The sequence below is a fragment of the Aphis gossypii genome, chromosome 3 (genome assembly GCF_020184175.1).
Source record: "Aphis gossypii isolate Hap1 chromosome 3, ASM2018417v2, whole genome shotgun sequence".
Classification (NCBI taxonomy): Eukaryota; Metazoa; Arthropoda; class Insecta; order Hemiptera; family Aphididae; genus Aphis; species Aphis gossypii.
Window position 1 is genome coordinate 24,381,293 of NC_065532.1, and position 22,349 is coordinate 24,403,641.

The window sequence follows — 22,349 nt, forward strand, 5'->3', positions numbered from 1 at the left end:
CTTGCACTCGTACCCTGTAAAAAGGTTAAACTTTACTGTTGTATACCTATGTAATATTATATACTATACGCCACTGATGTCGAATATATTAATACTGTTAAAGTCGAACACATATATTATTATTATTTTATATTCTCGTGGGTACGAGATGAACGCGTGCGCCATAGTCTGATGACGAACTCGTAAAGTCGAAAAGTTATTGTTTTTTTTATATATATATATATATAATATAAATATAATATAAAAATTTATCATATAACATATTTATAATATTGCGAGTTTTTTCCTTCCACTACGTTGCGTAATAATGATACCACCATGGTACATGGTATTAGTGTCGTGACATTTAAAAACACGGTCGATTCACGCTACTAGTATGTAAATAAGCAATGGCGGCCGCTGCATAATCATCATTAGCTCCCCTGAAAGTTGGAAGTTGCATAATTAACGCTTTTATATAGTACGGTAAATGGATACTACAGATGTCAAGACAGTGACCTTTAATTTATATCCGTCTTTAATATTACAACACGTTTCTTCCTACTATGTTTACAAGGAAAATTATGTTTACAACTTAAACCTTCGAATTTCAGCTGTCTATTACACGTATATAATTCTAAGTTTAAAACCACAAATTACGTGACATCACTCGAGTAAAAACCATTAAAAGCAGCACTGATAATGGTCTATACCTACATAAAGTAAAGTCGAATCATTGAACCTATCCTCGTAAATACGTACTTTTAATTTATTACACAAAACTACAGTAAATTATTAACAACATACAGTCAAAGTTTGTAGAAACGTTTAATTTCAATTTCATTCATAAGCACTCTTTATTAGCACTTTCATTAACCCTGTGGATAATTGTTGGATGTATATACATTTACATAGAACCATGAATATTTGTAAAATTTCAACAACGGGCATGTGCATTCATAAAATTATAATCAATTAATAATAAATCAAACAGTTTATACAAAAATAAAATAAAATTAAGTAAGCACAAACTTTAAGGTAGTAAGGTATAGTATCACAATATACTATGGAATTATGCAATTTAATGTATTTTTCTTGTTAGATACGTACAGTTTTCGTGTGTTTATAAATATAAATATTACATATTACATTAATATACATTTTTAGGGACAAAACAAAACAACTAATTTAAAAATAATTTGTTTACTTTATGTTTATTATTATTATTATTTTAATTTAATTCTATGTTTACAAAATTTTAAAGTTTTAATAAACCACAGGCTAATTTTACTCGTTCCGGCTGTTGCTTATATTTATACTCATGAGGTCAATAATAATTTATTTTGGGCACAGAATTATTGCAAGATTAGATAATCAACAACAGTTGTGGTTTATGATAATACATTTGTATACCTATTAGGTTTACAAAATAGTCGATCGAGTGAATGGCAATTGATGTGCTGGTGAGCATAAATTAAAATTAGACCCAGATTATTATACCTCCCATTATTCTGGTATTCATAGTACATAGTAATGGAACCTCAGATGATACATAAATCTGACACATAGCAATGTAGAATACAAAATATAATATGTGTAATACAACAATCCATAAAATATAAATGCAGACGTATGGATAACGTTCTAAGAAAAAAAAATCAGCTGTGAAACGCGTCTGTAAGTACATAGATTATGATAGATGTTAAGTTTAGGATGTCTAAAAGATAGAAACACGAGGTATTTTTCCGTTCAAAAACTAATTTTATTACACTACACTCCATGTCACATCAGCGCTTCCCTGCTGTATGGATGTAAATATTCAATTAATTTATACTTCATGCATTTAGTGACAAAGTTTGATTTAAATATTATTTTATAATACGCATAGTATAGGACTACAACAAGAGTCAAAGGCTATAAACGTATAAATAGTTATAAATTACTATATAAACTAACTAAAAAATATTTGTTTAATAAATTGATTTATAATTCCATTGTACGCATATTATAGATAGTTGAGCTAATAAATATTTTATTTGTAAATTTCAAAGTCTAGATTTTAAAAATCAATACTTGATAAACTATTAAAAATATTTAATTTCACAATATTTTTTTCCAGAAACAATATACGCTGCTGATGTGCGCCGCAAGAAACAACCGCCTGTCAGTCGTCAACTTCCTTTTGGACACCATTGAGGATGTTGGACTAGACGCATTTGATACGGACCATCAGACGGCACTGCATCACGCGGCGATCGCAGGTCATACTCACGTAGTGCGAAGACTAGTGCACGCTGGAGCCAACACAAGCACCACGAACAAGGTAAAAATTGTCTTTACATAATAGAAGAATTTAGAATATCACTAAGCGTGAACTATTTGGTGCAATTTTTAATTAACTATATCTTACAGTATCTCTTTAAATCTCAAGCTACTTCATACTGTTAAAATATTTATTTGTACTTATAATTAATATAATATAATTTTTGAAAACATTTTAAAAAAGTATCGTTTTATTTCTTTATTTTTTTCTGCGGTTATTTTGAAAAATTTTGGGCATTTTAAATTATTACTTCTTTAAAGTACAAACTAAATCCACTTTACTATTTTATATCAACTTCAAGGTTTAAAATTAAATACATTTTGAAACTTCTTATCGTGTGTATCACATATTCAAAAAAATACATCACTGTTTCGTTCAGAATTTAAAATAAATGAGGGAAATATTAATTGTATGATATATGCTTCGAATAAATTAATCTTTTCAGATAATAACTCCGGTCCGTGCCTATAACTTTATAAATATTATGTGTGTTATCTTTTATTCAACCATAAACGAACAATATAATAATTTTTATTATTATAAAATGATAATTATTTAATATATCATAGAGTTCAATTATTTCATCCCTTTTATACATATAATTTGAAACTCCGGTAAATCGAATTTTCCGATAGAGGTGGTTCACATCTTAGTACCTATTTGCTATGAAATTGCTAAGTGAACGAATAAAAAATACAGAAACATACCATATTTTGAAAAAGTAACTAGTAAGTACAGATGCTAATGTTGATCAAAATGCGCTCAAATACATAACAATCATTATCATTGAATTTTATTTGTATTTTACTAAAATACTGTTAATTATTATCACTTCTATTGGGCACAAGAATAAACTTTACTATATACAATTTTGAAAAATGTTCTCAAAAATTACAATAACTATGGTCCGTAAATGAACTTACACAAAGAAATTAGTGACCGCAAACGGTACAAAAAATTATAGCGATCACAAAAATACCAGTAGGTATTCACTACAATACCTCACATATTCTACGTTGTGGCTATGACGGTTTGAATCGCGATTATATCTTCATTTGACAGACCTTTATATGAATTTGTCTACGTTACTTCATCGTAACTGATGAGGTCGGTATATTTTATTCTATACTCTGGTCACTAAACTTAATGATTCACGTAGAAAAGTCATGAGATGGATAGATATTAAAATAACTTATCCGATCGGAAAAAAAATAATGACTATGAACACGCTATATGGTAGTGATTATATGATAAGTCCGTAAAATAATGTGAAGGAATTGTTGAACGACAAAAGTCACTGGATATCGTTTTATGAATCTCGAGGGATATGATTTATCAATAAAAAAATAAAAAAATAAAAAATGATGATAATAATAATACTTTTTTTTAACAGTTGACGCTCAAACGTAACGCTGCTGTGACCCTATGAGTACCTATAATATTATTATAATACACGCTTTTCGTGGTATCGTAACTCACAAAAAATTATTCACTTGTAATATTCAAGTCTTGTTTATAAAAAATATTTATAAAAGCATTTCTATTAAAAACATCAATCATAATTTATACTACTTCAAAAGATTCACTATAATACATTTTATTTTATATTATATTATAGTATATTATTATATTGGAATTTAAGATCATAAGCCACGTATGGCATGTGCATTATCCTGATTATATCTTCTATCATATTAAAATAAATATTCCGTATCATGAATCTGTTATCATTCTTTCGAATAAGTTTAAAATTGATTTTAGTTGAAAAATGTCTTGGTGGACTTCTTGGTGCGGCCGTATATTTTCTTATAAGACTTAATATAATATACTATTTATGACTTATGTATATAATCAAAGGTCATACTTATTTTATATTTATAATGACAAAGTATATGTACTTACTATGCACTATTCATATATATGTATACACAAAGCCATTCCATCTTATTTTATAAATAAAAAGTATCTAAATACTATTTTCAAATAACATAAATAGATACAAGACTTATTGATAGATATCAAATACAATTACACATAAAATATTATTGAATTGCGTTATACATAACATTGTACGTTCATGAATAGCAATATCACAGTGTCAAATGAGAAATAAATAGTAGATATCATAATATTAAAGAATAATTTACATGACGTTTAATTTAATGGCCGGACGTTCTGCGATATAAATAAAAGATAAAATTAAATGCAATTGCATCCGAAACACTATAATGTATTACTTCCTTTAATATTATACATTTATTTTTTAAATAACACGTCATGTGTTATTATTAGCAAAAATGTTAATTCTGTACCATAAAAGTAGTGATTAGTAGGATAGCGAAAAAAAACTTAAAAAAACAAAAGTTACCTACAAACAAGTTTTTAAATCCCGTTATAATTTTTAGTTTTACATATATATACATATTTATTTTTATCCGATGATAAATATAATAGAATTTCATTACAAAAAAATATTAAATACGCAATTTTTATGTCAAAGAAAGTTCTAAAATTTACATTTTTGTTCAATATTTTGGTACAATGCTCGTATACAACAATTTATATAAAAAATATAATAATCTCATGATTTTTAATGTAACACACGTCGTTTTATATAGTACAATCGGCTGGTGTGAATTATATTAAAGTAATTGTATATACCATTTAAATTAATACCTATTTAATTAATATATATCTAGACAATGAACTTTACATTAATATATCTATAGTATAGGTATTCTCGTATTTATATTTATTTTGTTGAAATTTGACTTGCAGACATATAGTCAATATAAATTAACCTTTTAACTAGAATTTAATATTTAAAGTGTTATTAAAAAACGAATAAAATTTTTATCTTTTACATTTAAGAAATACTAAAATACTTATCTCTTATAAAAATGCTAATGTATAAATACTATAAAAATCAATGAATTCATACAAAATACAGACAAATAACATTGGTTTTACCATGTGCACTATAATATGTTGAGTAATTATTGTATTTTATTTAATATTTATTTAACTTGCAAATTTAAAATTCTATTCCACCATTAAGGTCATAATTTAATAATATTATCAAATACGGATTGTATCATAAAACGTAGGAAATCAACGTTATTTAGTACATAATGAATGTTTTCAGACGTTAGTAAAATTCTAATTTGATTTATAAAATTACTAAGGATTGAAATGTTATAAAATTCATCACATTAATAAATAACTACATCATAACGAAACGTTGTACCTAATTTATGGTGTCAGTGAAGTTATTGATTAATGAGTTAACATTATACTATATATAATTAATTATGAATAAAGAAATTAAAATTTTAGTAGGACTTAATGTATACTAATACATACAATAAATAAAAATACAATAGGTACCTGTATTATTTTGTTCCTCAACCCTTTCAGTTCCAATATACATTAAAATCTACACACAATTTTATTCTTGGTAATAAAAAAATGATGATGTTTTAATGTTTACATTATTTTTGAACGGGTAATCATGTGTAAAATTAAGATTCAATTTAAATTCAAATGCGTTTCACAATAGTACACAAGTTATAATATATCATCATGGTTATATTTTGTTTGTTTCTTCGCCTTTGCATACCTAAACATAAAATACATTTAGTTTTTTACGAAACGTAAATTAATAAAAATGGTATATGAATAATATAAATTTAACATTTTAAAATAATCAAATTAAGTCTTATAACGTTTTATTAAATTAAAAATCAAAGTTGCAAGTTTTTTACACACCTTGAGTGTAAAATACAATACACTATGATTTTTATTAAAACGCTATATTAAAGTCGTTGTATCATATCGTATTTATTAATTTTATAACATACACTATTTAATATTATGCAGACATTCTTTGACATATTGTAATCATATTGTAACAATATAACCGGGTACCTAGCCGTACAAAGAAATCGACGTTTTCTATAATATTAGGGACATATTTTTTGTTTCTTTCTATTCGTTTTAGTTTTCGTTTTATTGCATAATCTGATATTATATTTATACAGACGTTTTAAAAATCAAGAGCTAATTTTATTGATTTTTTTAATTTATTTGAAAATAACGCTGCTAATTTTAGATTATATTTTTCAGTTAAAATATTATTATTTATAATTATTAGAATCTTATTAGAAGTCAAATTTAACAAAAGCTATTTTTCTTATAGATTGACAAAAACAGAAGACATAAATTTAATGTAAAACGATATAATAAGTAATAATCAGTATCATTCCATTGGAGTTTCTTTATAATTAGGCTTTATTACTGATTTAAAAAATAGTTTTATCTTTTATAAATACACTGTATTTACAAAAAATCTAACTAAAAAAATAGTTCTAATAATATTTTTCTACGTTGAATAGTTTATTCAAGTCACAACTTTTTTAAAATCACACTTGATGTCATAAAATTCTACTCACGGCCACGGTGGTGACCTATACACGTGCCTGTTACTAATCGGGTATGTTCTCACTATAAATATAATTATAATATAAAACAAAAAAAAAAAATATGATTTTTTGCTGTATAGCCCTTTTTAATAAATGTAAGTTTAAAATTATCTATTTGAAATTGTGTTTTTATGAGTAAATTAATTTAAGAAAATTTAAAAATAATAGTTTAATAAATAAAAATTGTATAAATGCACAAATATAATTACTACTTGTATTGACATCAACATATTTAGTTTGAGTTTTGTCAAGCATTTGTATAGCATATAGTTTATATAAGGTACTATAAGAAATACCATTTCACTGCTAATAGTAAATTAGTAGAACGTTCTAAGCTCAAAATGCTTTAATTACATTTAAGTTTGAGAAAAAATATTCCAATGCGTCATAATATGTATTTATATAGGTAATAATATTTTAAAAGTTTTGTTCATACTCATGTACGAGTACTCTCGTATATTTTCGTTACATTCACAAGTTTAAAAAGGCTACATTCAGTGATATTTTCTGTAAATATAAAACTGACTGGAGTTTAATGATTAACGATTGTAGTCTATTAAAGAGAATTGTTTTCTGTTTAAACTTCTAATGGTTTATTTTTACTATTATTCTCTAAGACATTTTCACAAAGTTAAGAAGTCGGATTTTCATCTCCAATGTGATTGTTAACAGTATTATATCGAACGGACACAACGTTTTATTATTTGTAGATTGGTATAATATGATGCTACAATGGTATAGATTTTTATAAAGGTCACTTCGATATGTATAAATTATACTATAACTAATACCCGGAAATTGTTAATTCCGCCAGAATACTGGTTAAGATAAAAAGGTATTAAACAGTCTAATGTAAACTCCACCATCGAAATTCAAAATACAAAAAAAAAAAAAAAATGACAGTGTTACAGGATGCTATAAATAGGTACACTAATGGAGTAATACAAGACTTAGAATATTTACAAATTGTATAACATCATTTTAGTTTACATATATGACATACCCTAACTATATATTTTTGGATTTTCTGGTATAACAATTATTTATTATGATTTTTTTACTAAAGTTTAAATATTTAATGTGAACGATATGATATTATATTATATATATATATTTTTTTTATAATATATCATATTAATTTTATACTACTACTTGATTTTCTTTACTGGCGGAGTTTACATGAACTCAATTTTACCTGATTTTTTACAGTGGTGGAGATTACATGAACCTAATTTTACTTGTTTTTTTTTTTTGGTGGAGCTTACAGTAAAAATGGTACTTGTGGCGGAGTTTACATGTGCCCCTAATACCAGATAGATAGTCTATTTAACTATAACAAAGGATGTATTTCTCTAAATAATTTGTCTCTGGTACATCTAAATATGAGAATGAATGGTGGCAAATAGAAGCTAAGAAATGAGGAGAAAGTAATATGACCTATCGTGATAAGTAATGACTAACACCTTTTTGACTGCTAGTTGTATAAAACGAAGGTTTGACTAATTATAAATCTTGTAACAGAAAACGCCTACCTAACCACGACACAAGAAAATAGAGAATTAATAGAACAATGTAGGCCCTTATTTTGGGTGTCACTCTTGTAATGCGAACCTGACAATTTTGAAGTTGTATGACGCCATGGAAATTTAAATGCTTTTCTAGAAATTACATCTCTGCAATATAGTGTCTATGTTCATGAAGGCTCGGCGACGACCAGTTTCAAATTACATTAAGTAGGTACTTAAAAATCGACTTTAGAGATTTTCACTTAGAGAGTTATACAAATAATAAGAAAATAGAAAATCTTTAATATAATAATAACAGTTTAAAGTTTTAAAACTATATTGGTGAGAAAATATTGTATTAGCAACATTATTAATACCTACTACCTCATTTTTTTTTTAAATAAACAAATACTGGAATTCTGTCTGAACATTTTTAAAAGCAAACTTTGATTAACATTATTATAGTACCTATACTGTTATTAAAGTTTTAAAAGAGAGTTTGTAAATAAAAATTATTTTATAAGTACCTAAGTTATATTTGAATTCTAAAATTTAGAAAAGTTGGAAAGTGGGTACCACTCTGCTGTACATTAGGAGGTGGGGTGGACATTAGGTTAGTCTAATTAGGTCATTGTATACGAAAAACGATTTTGAACGGAGATGATTTGTCTATTTAGGATATATTATATTTAAATATTGCCATATATTCTAATTTGAAACAAATATTATATTTTTCAATTAGGACGCATTTGCAAAAGGCATGGTTAAGGTTCAATTTCAATTTCAATTCATCAATTTCGACTTAGACTTTAGATATAAATACAAAAAATTTTATGAATTTTGAACTACAAAATAATTTGCAAATATTCATGATTTTGACGAATTTTTGTCAAAATTTGAACTTCAAATGCTAATAAACAAAAATTGTGCCTATGTATTCTTATAATTTTTTAATCTCTATAAGAATAATATATGAGGAACTTTGTATACAATTTTCAAGTATTTTGATTGGGCTAAAAAAATTTTATCGACACTTCAAAAAAAAATTTTCAGAAAAATTGAAAATTTCAGTTGTCTCTAAAAAGCTCAAAAAAACTCAAAATATTTTGAAAATTAAATCATGTAAAGAAAATGCCAATCTAAATAACTGGTAAAATTTTCAAGTATCTACCTTTTGAAAAATAATAAATATTTAAAATCGTTTGGGATAAATCGTTGTCGTTACGCTATTTCGTAAAAATTTAAAATTCAAACGCACATAAAATTTTCCTATAATGATGCTTCGAGTTTTCTCTATAGCTACTTGAAGAAAAACCTATGGAAAACTTAGTGTTGTATTTTTAATCCTTAGTTATAAACACGAAACATTTTATGATTTTTCAACTACAAAATTACTTGCAAATTTTCGCGTTTTCGACAGAATTCGTTAAAATTTGAACTATAAACGCTTATAAAAATAAATTGTGACTAACGATTTTTAGTTTTTCTTTGCTACAATAAGAATAACTCATAAGGAACGTTGTATTAAATTTTCAAATTTTTTTGGTCATCCAAAATTTTTTTATCGACATTTCAAAAAAAAATTCGCATAAAAATCGAGAATTTTAGTGGTCTATAAATAACTCAAAAAAAGTCAAAATTTTTTGAAAATTTAACTATATACAGATATCACTAACATAAACATTTGGTGAAAATTTTAAGTATTTACAATGATTAGTTTTTGAATTACAACCATATAAAAAAATCGATTCGGTCGAAATCTGGTTTTGCGTAAAAATTCCCGTTTTTCTGTCAATTTTTTTTTTGTTTTCCTCGATTTTTTTGAAAACTGTTGGAAAATGTTTACTTTCTACCTCTATAATGATGTACCAAGGATATTCACTTTTCATCGGAAACCACCCCCGAAGTTTGAAATTGAAGTATTATTTCGACTAGTTATGTTCTAGACAGACACAAATAAAAAAACATACATCATTGTAAAATCAATACATTCATCACTCCGTTCAGAATCTAAAATACATTGAAAAAATGTAAATAGTAATATTAGATACTTACATGGTAGAATGGTTATTTTGATAAATTTTCTAGAAGTGTAAAATTGATTATATAAGATGTGTCTTCGATGTCAGCAAAAATAAAAATTGTATACCTTAAAATAATGGACTAAGCTATGAAATATTCTTATATTTGTGTTGACAATAAAACTGTAGGTATTATCAAGCTACAAAAATAGCAGTGTGCTACGTTGATCATTATCGATAATATCAATGAATGAATGTACACAGACACAAAAATAAAAACATACATCATTGTAAAATCAATATATTCATAACTCCGTTCAGAATCTAAAAGAATGAAAAAAAACTTCAAGGATCAATCCTAGTATACAAAATAATTACAAATAATTAATATTATAACTAAAACTTTAAAAAATGTTAAAAATGCTTAAAACCTAAAATACCTACTAAATATTATTTTGTGTGTCTATATCATATAATATTATAAGTAACCATCAACCAGGCATGTTAACAAAACACTGTTATTAACATTTATGAAAAAAATAAACAGATAGTATCTTTACATTTAATTATTATAAAGGTCAAACACATATAAATTGTTATTACAATACATAGTAGCACTTTACTACGTCATAATGTGCATAAAGGAACATTTTTACGAGTAATGAGTTAGGACATGATTATATTTAATTATCATTTTTATTATTATTTTGGTTGGGATTGCCCACACAAAATGTTATTTTTTCAATATTACAATATAGGTACCATGACCTTGAATATTTTTCTTGTGAATTAAAATTTTTATTAACTTAAGATATATCTTTTTATATTATAAAACGTGAAGAAGTTCGCTGTCCGCCAGCGGCGACACAGCAAATAGTGTCTCACAATCAGAAAATTAGATAAAAATTAATAAAAAATTAGATTAGATTTTATTATTATTATTATTATTATTATTATTATTGTTCCAGCGCGTCATTCGGTTATCAACTATCGTTATTCCGACCGTCATCAAAACTTTACTATTGCGAATTGTGATCGAAATGATTGAATATTGTTGTGATTTCTTCGTTATTTTTCAAAAAATTTCCGCTCTCCACCGTATTTCGACCGTTTTTCGACCTCTATCCACTCCGTCCTGTACGTACTCGCGTAGCGCATGTTGCTTAAAACTCATAAAAGCCATATGCTTATTGCATTCGAGACAGTCGCGATCCTCGTAACGAATACGGCCGCCCACCGACGACGTTTTTCTCGAGTTTTTTCTCTCGGCGAGTCCGCTCCGAGCCTGTGATTTCAACAATCGGATAGGTACTTTAAAATAGTGTTTACTACTATGAACGGGTCGCAGGTATTCGTCGAACCGTTATGGTTTCCGCTCACGTTTTTCATCTACTATGTTCAATAGGTACTCTGTTAATTGCATTAGGTATATCGTGTATTTTTTTTATTATTGCTCTCGATCTTGAGCTACAGGTCATGCTCTCTGCTAGAAGTACTGTGTTTATTAACCCGGGTTTTAAAATAATTTATTATAATATTTTAGGTGAATCGGTGATTTAATATAAATAACGAATACCCGTATTCAAGTGTACCCACATTGTTTTGATAAACGCACACGATGTATTTTATAGTTGGATTAATTAGTGTAAATTAGTGCGAGATAAATATTGTATTGTAATTGAGTATTTTTGCTGTTATTTTTTATGATGTGATGTAAAATGAGAAAGGAGATTTCTTAGCTTTAGTAGATTTTTAGTTAATTTAAATTTAGTCTAAATTGATTTATATCGGTGATTATTGACTACTTAACACTCAAATACGGCATTTGAGTTTAAGTGTTTTCACGAAAAAAACAACACCAAAACTTCGACGTCAGGATGAGGTATGACTGTCGGATTATGTCGGTTATCGATTTACATCTAGTGATAACTGATAGCTAGACACTCAATTACCTTTTTTCGTATTTTAGATTCTGAACGAAGTGATGAATGTATTGATTTTACAATGATGTGTGTTTTTTTTTTTTTTTGTGTGTCTGTGTACAGCATAACTAGTCGAAATAATGCTCCAATTTCAAACTATGGGGGTGGTTTCCGATGTAAAAGTGAATATCCTTGGTGCACTATAGAGGTAAAAAGTTAACATTTTCCGTCAAAATCATGAATATTTGAAAATTATTTTGTAGTTCGAAATTCATAAAATTTTTTGTATTTATATCTAAAGTCTAAGTCGAAATTGATGAATTGAAATTGAAATTGAACCTTAACCATGCCTTTTGCAGGTATTCAAAATAATTTGCAAATATTCATAATTTTGACGAATTTTTGTTTTACTTACTTGTAGGTCGCAAGTCAATTTTTGTGGGTCTTGAGTATTTTATTATTTATATATATACTCTAAGACCTTTATGATATTTTATTTTGTATAAACATAAACTACATAAATTAAAACTCGCTGTTATCAACCTCAGCAGCAAGCAAGCACATATTTTGTATACTCTTCAATATTAAAAATACATTTGTAAAATTATATTCATTGCGAACCTATAAACTTTAAACTTTATAGTATAAAGTAAAAAGTAGTAAAAGCAATAAACCGACTTTAATTTTTAAGAACTACTTCCTGTAAGAGTAAAATCATGTGGGAAGCAATAGTTTTCTAGAGAAAATTTGAGTTTTGGTCCTTAAAAGATTGAGAATCACTCCTCTAAATTTGTCTGGTATATTACAGAACAATCATGCAACTTTTGACAAAATTAATTGAATAGTATTTCATTTTTGTTACCAATATTAACCCTATTATTAAATTAAAATATTACTTATTAGCTATTATCATGAACCAAAACTAAAACCATAGCAACCTCAAAGGGTTGAAAAACGATGCAAAAAACATTTCTCGAGTTTCAAAGAGAATATGTGTACAAAATTTAGTGAAAATTCGTTTAGTTTAAAAAGTTTTAAGTTTCATATAAATGTAAATAAATATATATAATTATATATAGGTACAATTATATTTTTCAACTGATGATAAAATTAATTCAAACTTATTTATTATAATTACTGTTGTACCGATTTATCATTTAGTGTTCAATACACATCACCAAGGATAAATAAGACAATGAATAAAAATATTGTTGTTCTTTATTATTCGTTGAAAAACAAGATAAAAATAACTACTATTTAAATTATAAACATAAATAAATATTCCTTTAATACAGTGGCTCCCAAATTTACTTTTTATCTTTACCGTCTACTTAAAGAAAAAAATAACAACCCTCTCCCCCTAAAGAAAAATGTATTAATATATAATTACACAATGAAAAATGAAAAATGAATAAAGTTTATACATTTCATCGTTTCCCTGGATAGCCCTATTATATAGCTCACTTATGGAAAAACTGCTTTAATAGCTTAATTGAGAAAAAAGTGTATAATTGCCTTAAATACCATATCAAGTGTGAATGTATGACCTAGTATATTTCTGTAAAAATAAATAAAATTGGATGTATTTTTAACAAAATATTTAATCATTATTTTTAATTCATAATATAAGCTTTTTAGCTCCACTATTTTAAGAATACAATATTATTTTCTTCTTTAACAATAGACATTGTACTACGTACATTATATTTAAAAATCAATTAAATAACAGATCCTTGATGAGCATGTCTGTTAAAAGTATTATATTATTGATAACACTCGTTACAATAACAATTGTTTTATATTATATTCATGATGTTATATTAATTATACGATATAATATTAGATATCAATACGCATGGAGAAACTGGTGACATCAATATCCTAATAAAGTTTCCAAAACAATCTTGGAGTCGACTTTTAAATTTATCAAAACAAATTATGTGTAGGTTGTTGGATATTGAAAGAATATTTTCCATTTAGAAACTATTCTCGAAAATAAGGATTTTTTTTTGATTTTTCATTGAAAAAAAATATTTACGTCTATGGTATAACTTCTTGTCGTTAATAAAATATACTATAATCATTTTTTTTCTTTTTAAATTTAGACGTATCAATGATATTTAAATATACCTATAAATATATATATTATATATATTTTTTTTTCCTTCAATTACTTTAAAAATGTAATTACATTTTATTGCACATTAAAAAATTATAATATGCTTCAAAAATTTGTATAATAGAAATAATTGTACATATTTATATTATTTATGTATAGATATTAATATATTATAAAACGATATCATAATTAAAATGTTCAAAGCAGCTTTTAAAAATGTTTTATTGACATAAAAATAAAAATCATCCTCGAAAAATGGTGGTTAGAATTACCTTTGGTAAACGATTTTTGAACACTGTTTAAACTACGTATATCGAATAATATATAGTACACACGTTTCACTTCACATCTGGATGTAACTAATGTAACTAGTTTGTACGGTCAATACAACAACATAAACAAGGTTCCGATCAACCTCTATAGTTTTTCTCTGTTTTAAAATAGAGACAATAAGAAGCGATTAGTTTTACATTTTGGTTATAGGTTGTTAAAATTTTAGTCTCATCTCGATACACAATACGTTCAATAGCTTAATGGTTTTATGATTTTATTTTATTTTTGAAATATATTTTAAATGTTTAACAAAAATGCTGTTACAACATACCATCATATATTCGTCAGGACGCACAATGTCCCTTATTCGTAGAACTTTAATGTCATAATTTATAATATTATATTGTCTTGTTATGCAATAACTGTGTAATCTGCCTATTTAAATTTATGGCCGGTTTTTTACAACCCTACGGTCCGATTTATAAACACATCATTTTTTCTTTCTTTTATGTTTTTACCTCAGAAAGTTACTTTTATAGTACTACTATTACTGCTATAGCACTAATAATTTATTTTACATTTAAATATTGAAATGATAACAAAATAAACTTTATTAGTTTATTAATTATTAGTATGTTTTATAATTATTGTATATAATATTATACTGTATTATAATCTGATATATTATAATTACATTATAAAAAGGTTGCATCATAATGAAATATGAAAAGAAAAATGAATGAAGACCTTAGTGCCATTGTTCAATACATTTACTGTCACAAATAGGTTTATCACAACTTTTGCATTTGATTGAAATATTTTTCATATTTTAGTTTTATAGTACTAATTTTAGTTTTTAAAATATGTATGTTTTTTAAAACTTAGTGATGGAGGTATTTTTTCTAAGTAATGAGTATTTTAAAGTGATTTTTTTTCGAATTTTGTTTTTCACATTCTTAGTTTTGTTGCGTGCCAGTATCAGATTTGAATCCAAATGGTTAATTTGAATGAAAGTTAAACTTAATAACGAAATATGTCTTTATTGCATATAAATAAAATACATGTAACAAACAAAATAAGTGGCTGAGTGTCGTGAAAGTGCTCAGTTGTTGATAGCTTTGGTACATCTGCCGTTGCTGGTCTTCGGGCTCCCTTATATATTGTGGCGCGTCTCTTGTTTACGTCGAGTTGCCACCTTCTGGGTGAAACCAGGTGTCCTTGTAGTTGTTGTTGCAAATTCGGACACGAATTTGAGAATATGCAATAACATCTCAAATGCATCATTAGTGCACTATAATTATTGATGCGCTTACTATCCCGACACGTGTCATGGTCATAGTAGCATCCGCATTACCCTCGACAAGAGGCATGGTCATACTAACTTAGCCTTGATATCTCGTAGATATCTTATAGATATCTCATAGCCCATAACAGTTTTATTGGAAGACTAATTAAATTTCTGATAAGTAATTTACAGAATTGTTAGAAACTTATTCTTGTTACATCAAACCTTTTGTTAAAAATTTTATAATTGTGTTAAAAAAATGTATAAATTGTTAAAATATAACACAATAAACATTGTTGAAAACACAGATAGGAAATTTAAGAATAAAATTGTATATTTATATGTGTCCGAACATCAGAGTAGTAGTAATAGGCCAGTCACCTCTCTAATTTTATAATACTATTAAAAATGATATTTCTGCATAAGTGATGCCAGTCCGATTTTTCAGAATTAAAAGTTAAAGCTATAGAAGTAGTGAAAAATTCATCAAAATTTAAATTACTGATGTAGCAATGACTGACCGCGAACGTGTAATATTATATGCACGTATTTAAAAATATTATTATAATTCATTGATTTCATATTACATTTTTAAGCAAGCAAACCATTATTGTTCAATAAATTTCATGGTCAGGGTTTTTGATTGGGAGGCCATATAATTTTTTGCTTGATTCAAAAAAATAAAAAAAATAGGTAAATATTTTTTTTTATTAATATATACATTTTTCAATTTTTTTTTTTTTGTACTTCAGTTTAATCAATTATGGTTATTAATAAAAAACTTTCCTAAAAAATGTTTCCTATCCACTATAACTTAAGTAATTATTATAGGAAATAGAAATGGACCTCAATAAAAAGCGATTATAAATTCTTTATAATATAGACTACAATGATATATTAATATTTATAAAAAAAAAAAACCTGTAGATTTTCTTTGCTATCAGATGACAGATCGTTATCAAATTTAAAATACATATTACTACGACGAACTACAATTGTACATAGTACAAATACATTTTGACGTCCTTCATTATTACTACCAAAAATAAAATTGTCATAATAAAATTTCACATGAAAAATATTTTATCAAATCTTAAATTACAAAATGATTGATGATAAATGTATTTAAGTTTTAGTGATGATGTATTATGATTGTTCTCTGTTGATGGTTATGAAATACTTGTCAAAAAATTTTAATTCTAAAAAAAAATAACATTTAGAAAACAATAAATTGTAAAGCAAAAAAAGCGGGCAAATGAGTACCGATCTGCTGTACATTAGGTGCCGTATGGATCATTATTATATATTATAGGAAAGTTAAATTTGAATCCAATGATTATAGTTATCATTGTATACGAAAAACGATTCTGAACGAAGATGATTTGTCAGCGTAGGATATAATTTCTAGTGGTTGGTGAAAAAAGGTGGTTTATGTTTTAATGGCCTGAATACAACAAAATTTAAGTTCTTTTATAATAATTGTAAGCTAAACTTATGAAAAACCTTGTATTAAATTTTCAACTGTTAGCTACTTATACAACAATTTTTATGAGATATACCTACAAAATAATTTGCAAATATTCATGGTTTTGACGAATTTTTGTCAATATTTGAACTTCAAATGCTAATAAAAAAAAATTGTGCCTATGTATTCTTATAATTTTTTAATCACTATAAGAATAACTTACGAGGAACTTTGTATTAAATTTTCAAGTATTTTGATAGGGCCAAAAAAATTTTATCGACACTTCAAAAAAAAATTTTCAGAAAAATTGAAAATTTCAGTTGTCTATAAATAGCTCAAAAAAAGTCAAAATATTTTGAAATTTAAATCACGTAAAGAAAACGCAAATCTTAATAACTGGTAAAATTTTCAAGTATCTACGACTTATACTTTTTGAATAATAACAAATATCAAAAATCGTTTGAGGCTAAACCGTTATTTAACGCGGTTTTGTAAAAATTTAAATTTCAAACACTCATAAAAAATTTTTGTCTGAATCCGGTAGAGTTTTTTTTACAGATATTTGAAGAAAAATGTATGGAGAACCTTGTACCAAATTTTCAAAACTTAGTTATAAAAGAAAAAAATTTTATGATTTTTCAACTTCAAAATTACTTGCAAATTTTCGCGTTTTCGACAGATTTCGTAAAAATTTGAACTATAAACGCTTATAAAATAAAATTGTGACTAACGATTTTTAATTTTTTTTAGCTACAATAAAAACAACTCATAAGGAACCTTGTATTAAATTTTCAAAACTTTTTGGTCATCCAAAAATTTTTTATCGACACTTTAAAAAAAATTTCTCAAAAAAATCGAAAATTTCAGTGGTCTATAAATAACTCAAAAAAAGTCAAAATTTTTTGAAAATTTAACTATATACAGATACTACTGACATTAAAATTTGGTGAAAATTTCAAGTATTTTCAGTGATTACTTTTTGAATTACAAACATAAAAAAAAATCGATTTGGTCGAAAACTGGTTTTGCGTAAAAATTGCCGTTTTTCCGTCATTTTTTTTTTGTTTTTCTCGATTTTTTTGAAAACTGTTGGAAAATGTTAACTTTTTACCTCTATAATGCACCAAGGATATTCACTTTTACATCGGAAACCACCCCCATAGTTTGAAATTGGAGCATTATTTCGACTAGTTATGCTGTACACAGACACAAAAAAAAACACACATCATTGTAAAATCAATACATTCATCACTTCGTTCAGAATCTAAAATATATTTACTTAATACAACGGTTCATTGTAATATGAAGAAAGTGGTTGTAATACCCACGACCAACCGTACGTAGTACGTACGCTACCGAGTTCAACTCAATATTAATTTTTTCTACTTTTTGTGCATAAAAATTATACCTAATAGAAAAATGCATTTATTTTAGTTTTAATTTTTAACTTGATGACGTAACGTTTACCTAATACTTTATACTATTACTATGTATTAAGTATAAACATAAATAGTTGTAGGTATACATTGTAAAAATATTTTAGAAACAGTGAAACATAATAGTATATAAATAATAATTATAATATATGAATGTTATTGGCTGTCAGCCGTAGTCGTGAGCGTTGACAGTCCCTCATCACTGAAATACCGTCACTATTATAGTCAAAATAGTCGTTTACAACATATTAAGTAAATGTTTCATCTACCTACTTCAGTTTTGAGAAGTATGATTTGGAACCCTAATTTACATAATTTCAAGTTAACGTGTGTATAGTAGAATGCGTAATATACACGCACAGTGAAAAACCATTAATTCACTTAGTCATAATAATCGAATTAATGATCTAACAAATAATAGTTGTTGAATAATGCTAAATAATAAATATTTCCGACGTAAAATATACAGAAGAACTGATATTTAAATAATCAATTCACGCAATTCTAGGAATAGATAATAATAAATAATAGCTCATTTACACAAAACAAATACCCAATCAATTTTTGAAATATTAGATTCAATGGAACAAAGTATATCCACTGTACTTACTTACTTTGATTTAAACAGGCTCTCACAAAACTGTAAGTGGCCAACATTTTATGAACATCCACAATAACGATTTAGATAGAAACAATAAATCAACCTGTTTTTTGTTTTCTAATGATGACTAATTACTAAAACATAACGAACTACTTGAAGAACTTTCAATATATCACGGATCACCTCAATTATATATCTTATTTTTCTTATAAATAAGAATACATCTTTTTTTTTTGTTTTATAACTTAGATTATGCTTAAAAAATAAAAATCAAATTCCTCATAACAGGATTTTAATAATGTGTATAATTGATCATTTTTTATTAAAGTTTAAAATTATTATAAATTTAACGCAAATTATTATTCTAAAAAAATTTACATCTGCCGATATAATCGAATCTTAATGTACAAACAAGATTAAATTATTGGTTGAAATAATAGGTAACATAAGATTTCACTGTATAATATAAATTTACAAATAAAAAACTTACTATAGACAATTGTCAGAATTTATGTTATGTCTCAAAATATAAAAGATTTAAAATATTTTTAAGCATGGCTCGTAGACCACCAGTGGTCCGTGGAATATAGGTTGGGAACCTATGCTTTAATAATAGAACACATTTGAGAATTTCCGATATTACACTCAAAATAACTATTTTATCATTATACAAAAGATAATTTTGTACACTTCAAACTAGGCTTTAGACCTTAAATAAGTATATCAATTTTTCAAAATAATAGAACAATAAAACAAAATATAACTTAACCCGTGACCTTATAATGGTAAAATATATTGCAGTCTAAGACTTTTAATGATTTTAAATTTGTTAATGTAGTGTATATTATTTTATTGAAATACTATAGCTCTTATTATTGAAATATTTATTAAGTATGCAACTTATTTAAATAACCTAAAATAAAATATAGAAAATATAAGTATAGAATAATTATTTAATACTAAACTACAATTTTGCTAAATATTAAAATATATTTATTATCTAATTATAAGTTTGTACTCTATTAAAGATTTTATAAATAAAAACTCTCTTTAAAACGTTTTAAGTACTACATTAAAAAAATATAAAGTTCAAATTTAATTGTTTCAGCCACGCGGAAAATATGATTTTTACGTTTGAACTCTTTAAAATAATATTTACGAGTACGACACTGAAATGAACCAACAGATGTATTTTTGTCACAGTTATCCACTATATTATTATTGATTATAGTTTTTATGTTTTAACCATCAAAGGATAAAAACATCGAATAATTTTAAAACAAAAAAAAAATTGATTGTTTCACGTGAAAAACAAACGACAGAAAAGTTTAAAATAAATTAATAAAACCTATAGCATAATTAATATACTTAATGATATTTTATTTATTGCGCACTGAAGTTAGGGATATTTGAATAAACTTATACTGTTATTAACTATGTTAATTGTATAATGACAGAACGTTCAAATGTTAAAATAATATATATATATTTATCAATATATGTATATATATATTACCAACGATTTAAACAAAATATTATTTAAATAAACAGTTTATTTATTCAAATGGCATCATGACACGACGGGTGAATTAGGAAAGAAATGGAAATTTAGATCTTTACACCGCCTTTATATACTGATATTAACAATTCATTTTTTTTCTTTTTGCAATATTACAAGCATACAGCATATCTATTCCCTCAATAATAACAAAGAGTTATTATATTGTAATCATATCCGTGCAACTGTTATGAATAATTTATAGTTTGGATTATTTTTTATAACATCACGATTTATTGATATTAAATGATACATTGAATCATTACGAAGTATCTATATAATATACTGTTACGAGGTTTCTTTTTTATAGACACCTATTTATAATAATCTAATCACAATATTGTTTTATTTCATGTTACGGCACAAACAAAAATATTTTATAGCAAGGGCGGACACCATTACATTCAGCGTGCGAAAAGGGCCATGTCGATGTGGTTGAATTTTTACTTGGGCACGGTGCTGACATGTTGGCAAAGGACGAAGAACAAAACAGTCCGCTGCACGTGGCCGTCGAAAACAAACAAACGCTCGTCGTGCAAATGTTGTTGGAAGCAGGAAATCCGACAAACTTAGAAAATAGCGTAAGGAATTCGTTTTCTTTGTAAATTATAATATAATACGATAAATACTGAACCAAAATTTACACGTATTACATATATAATATACTGTGTCAATAATATGTTCTATACGATATTAAGCCAATATACATTTTTATAATTAAAATACGAATATATTATAACTCAACTAATAAGTGTTCATCAAAACTTTCAAATGATTAAAATATCGTAAATATTATTACTACTTATTTTACTATTTCCGTCTATCGAATTCATCGGTTGTATAATATAGAACAGCGTTTCCCAAACCATGGGTCGCGACCCATTATTGGGTCGCGAAACTTTTTTGATGGGTCGCGACTCGCGGTTATTACGATTACATTCATTTTAGTTGTAAATTGATAAATAGTATAAATAACTAGTATTGCAGAATAAATGACGTAAAGTTATTACGATTATGGCATTTTTTTTATCTTATCGGTAAATGTGCTAATGACTAGTGACAAGTCGATGCGATCGGTCTCGGTCGTTTGTCCATAATCCATAATATGCAGTTGAGCAACGAGCGGTACATCGAGACTACGAAAAGTTTAAGTTTACGATTTAAAACACAGTTTTAACTATTTTAACAAATTTTTACCTAATGGATAAATTTATAATTCGTAATACTACAGCCAGTGATACTAGCCAACCAGTTCCATCAGGCAGTTCAGTAAAAAACAAGAAAACATCAGGTAACCGTAGTTTTAGTACAGATTTTATTAAATTTGGATTTCGACGTTATGAAAATAATAAAATGGTTCAACCACAATGCGTTGTATGTG

The 22,349-nt window shown here is 26.0% G+C and overlaps 1 protein-coding gene across 3 annotated transcripts in view; it reads left to right on the forward strand.

The window, feature by feature from the left end:
* The window catches only part of LOC114130088 (ankyrin repeat and death domain-containing protein 1A-like), an 80,373-nt gene that overhangs the window by 46,437 nt on the left and 11,587 nt on the right, over positions 1-22,349 (forward strand). For all 3 annotated transcript variants that reach the window (XM_050203431.1, XM_050203430.1, XM_050203432.1), the window contains 2 exons: positions 2,099-2,302; positions 21,352-21,549. In XM_050203431.1, the coding sequence (XP_050059388.1) occupies positions 2,099-2,302; positions 21,352-21,549 (402 nt within the window). The remainder of the gene's footprint in view (positions 1-2,098; positions 2,303-21,351; positions 21,550-22,349) is intronic.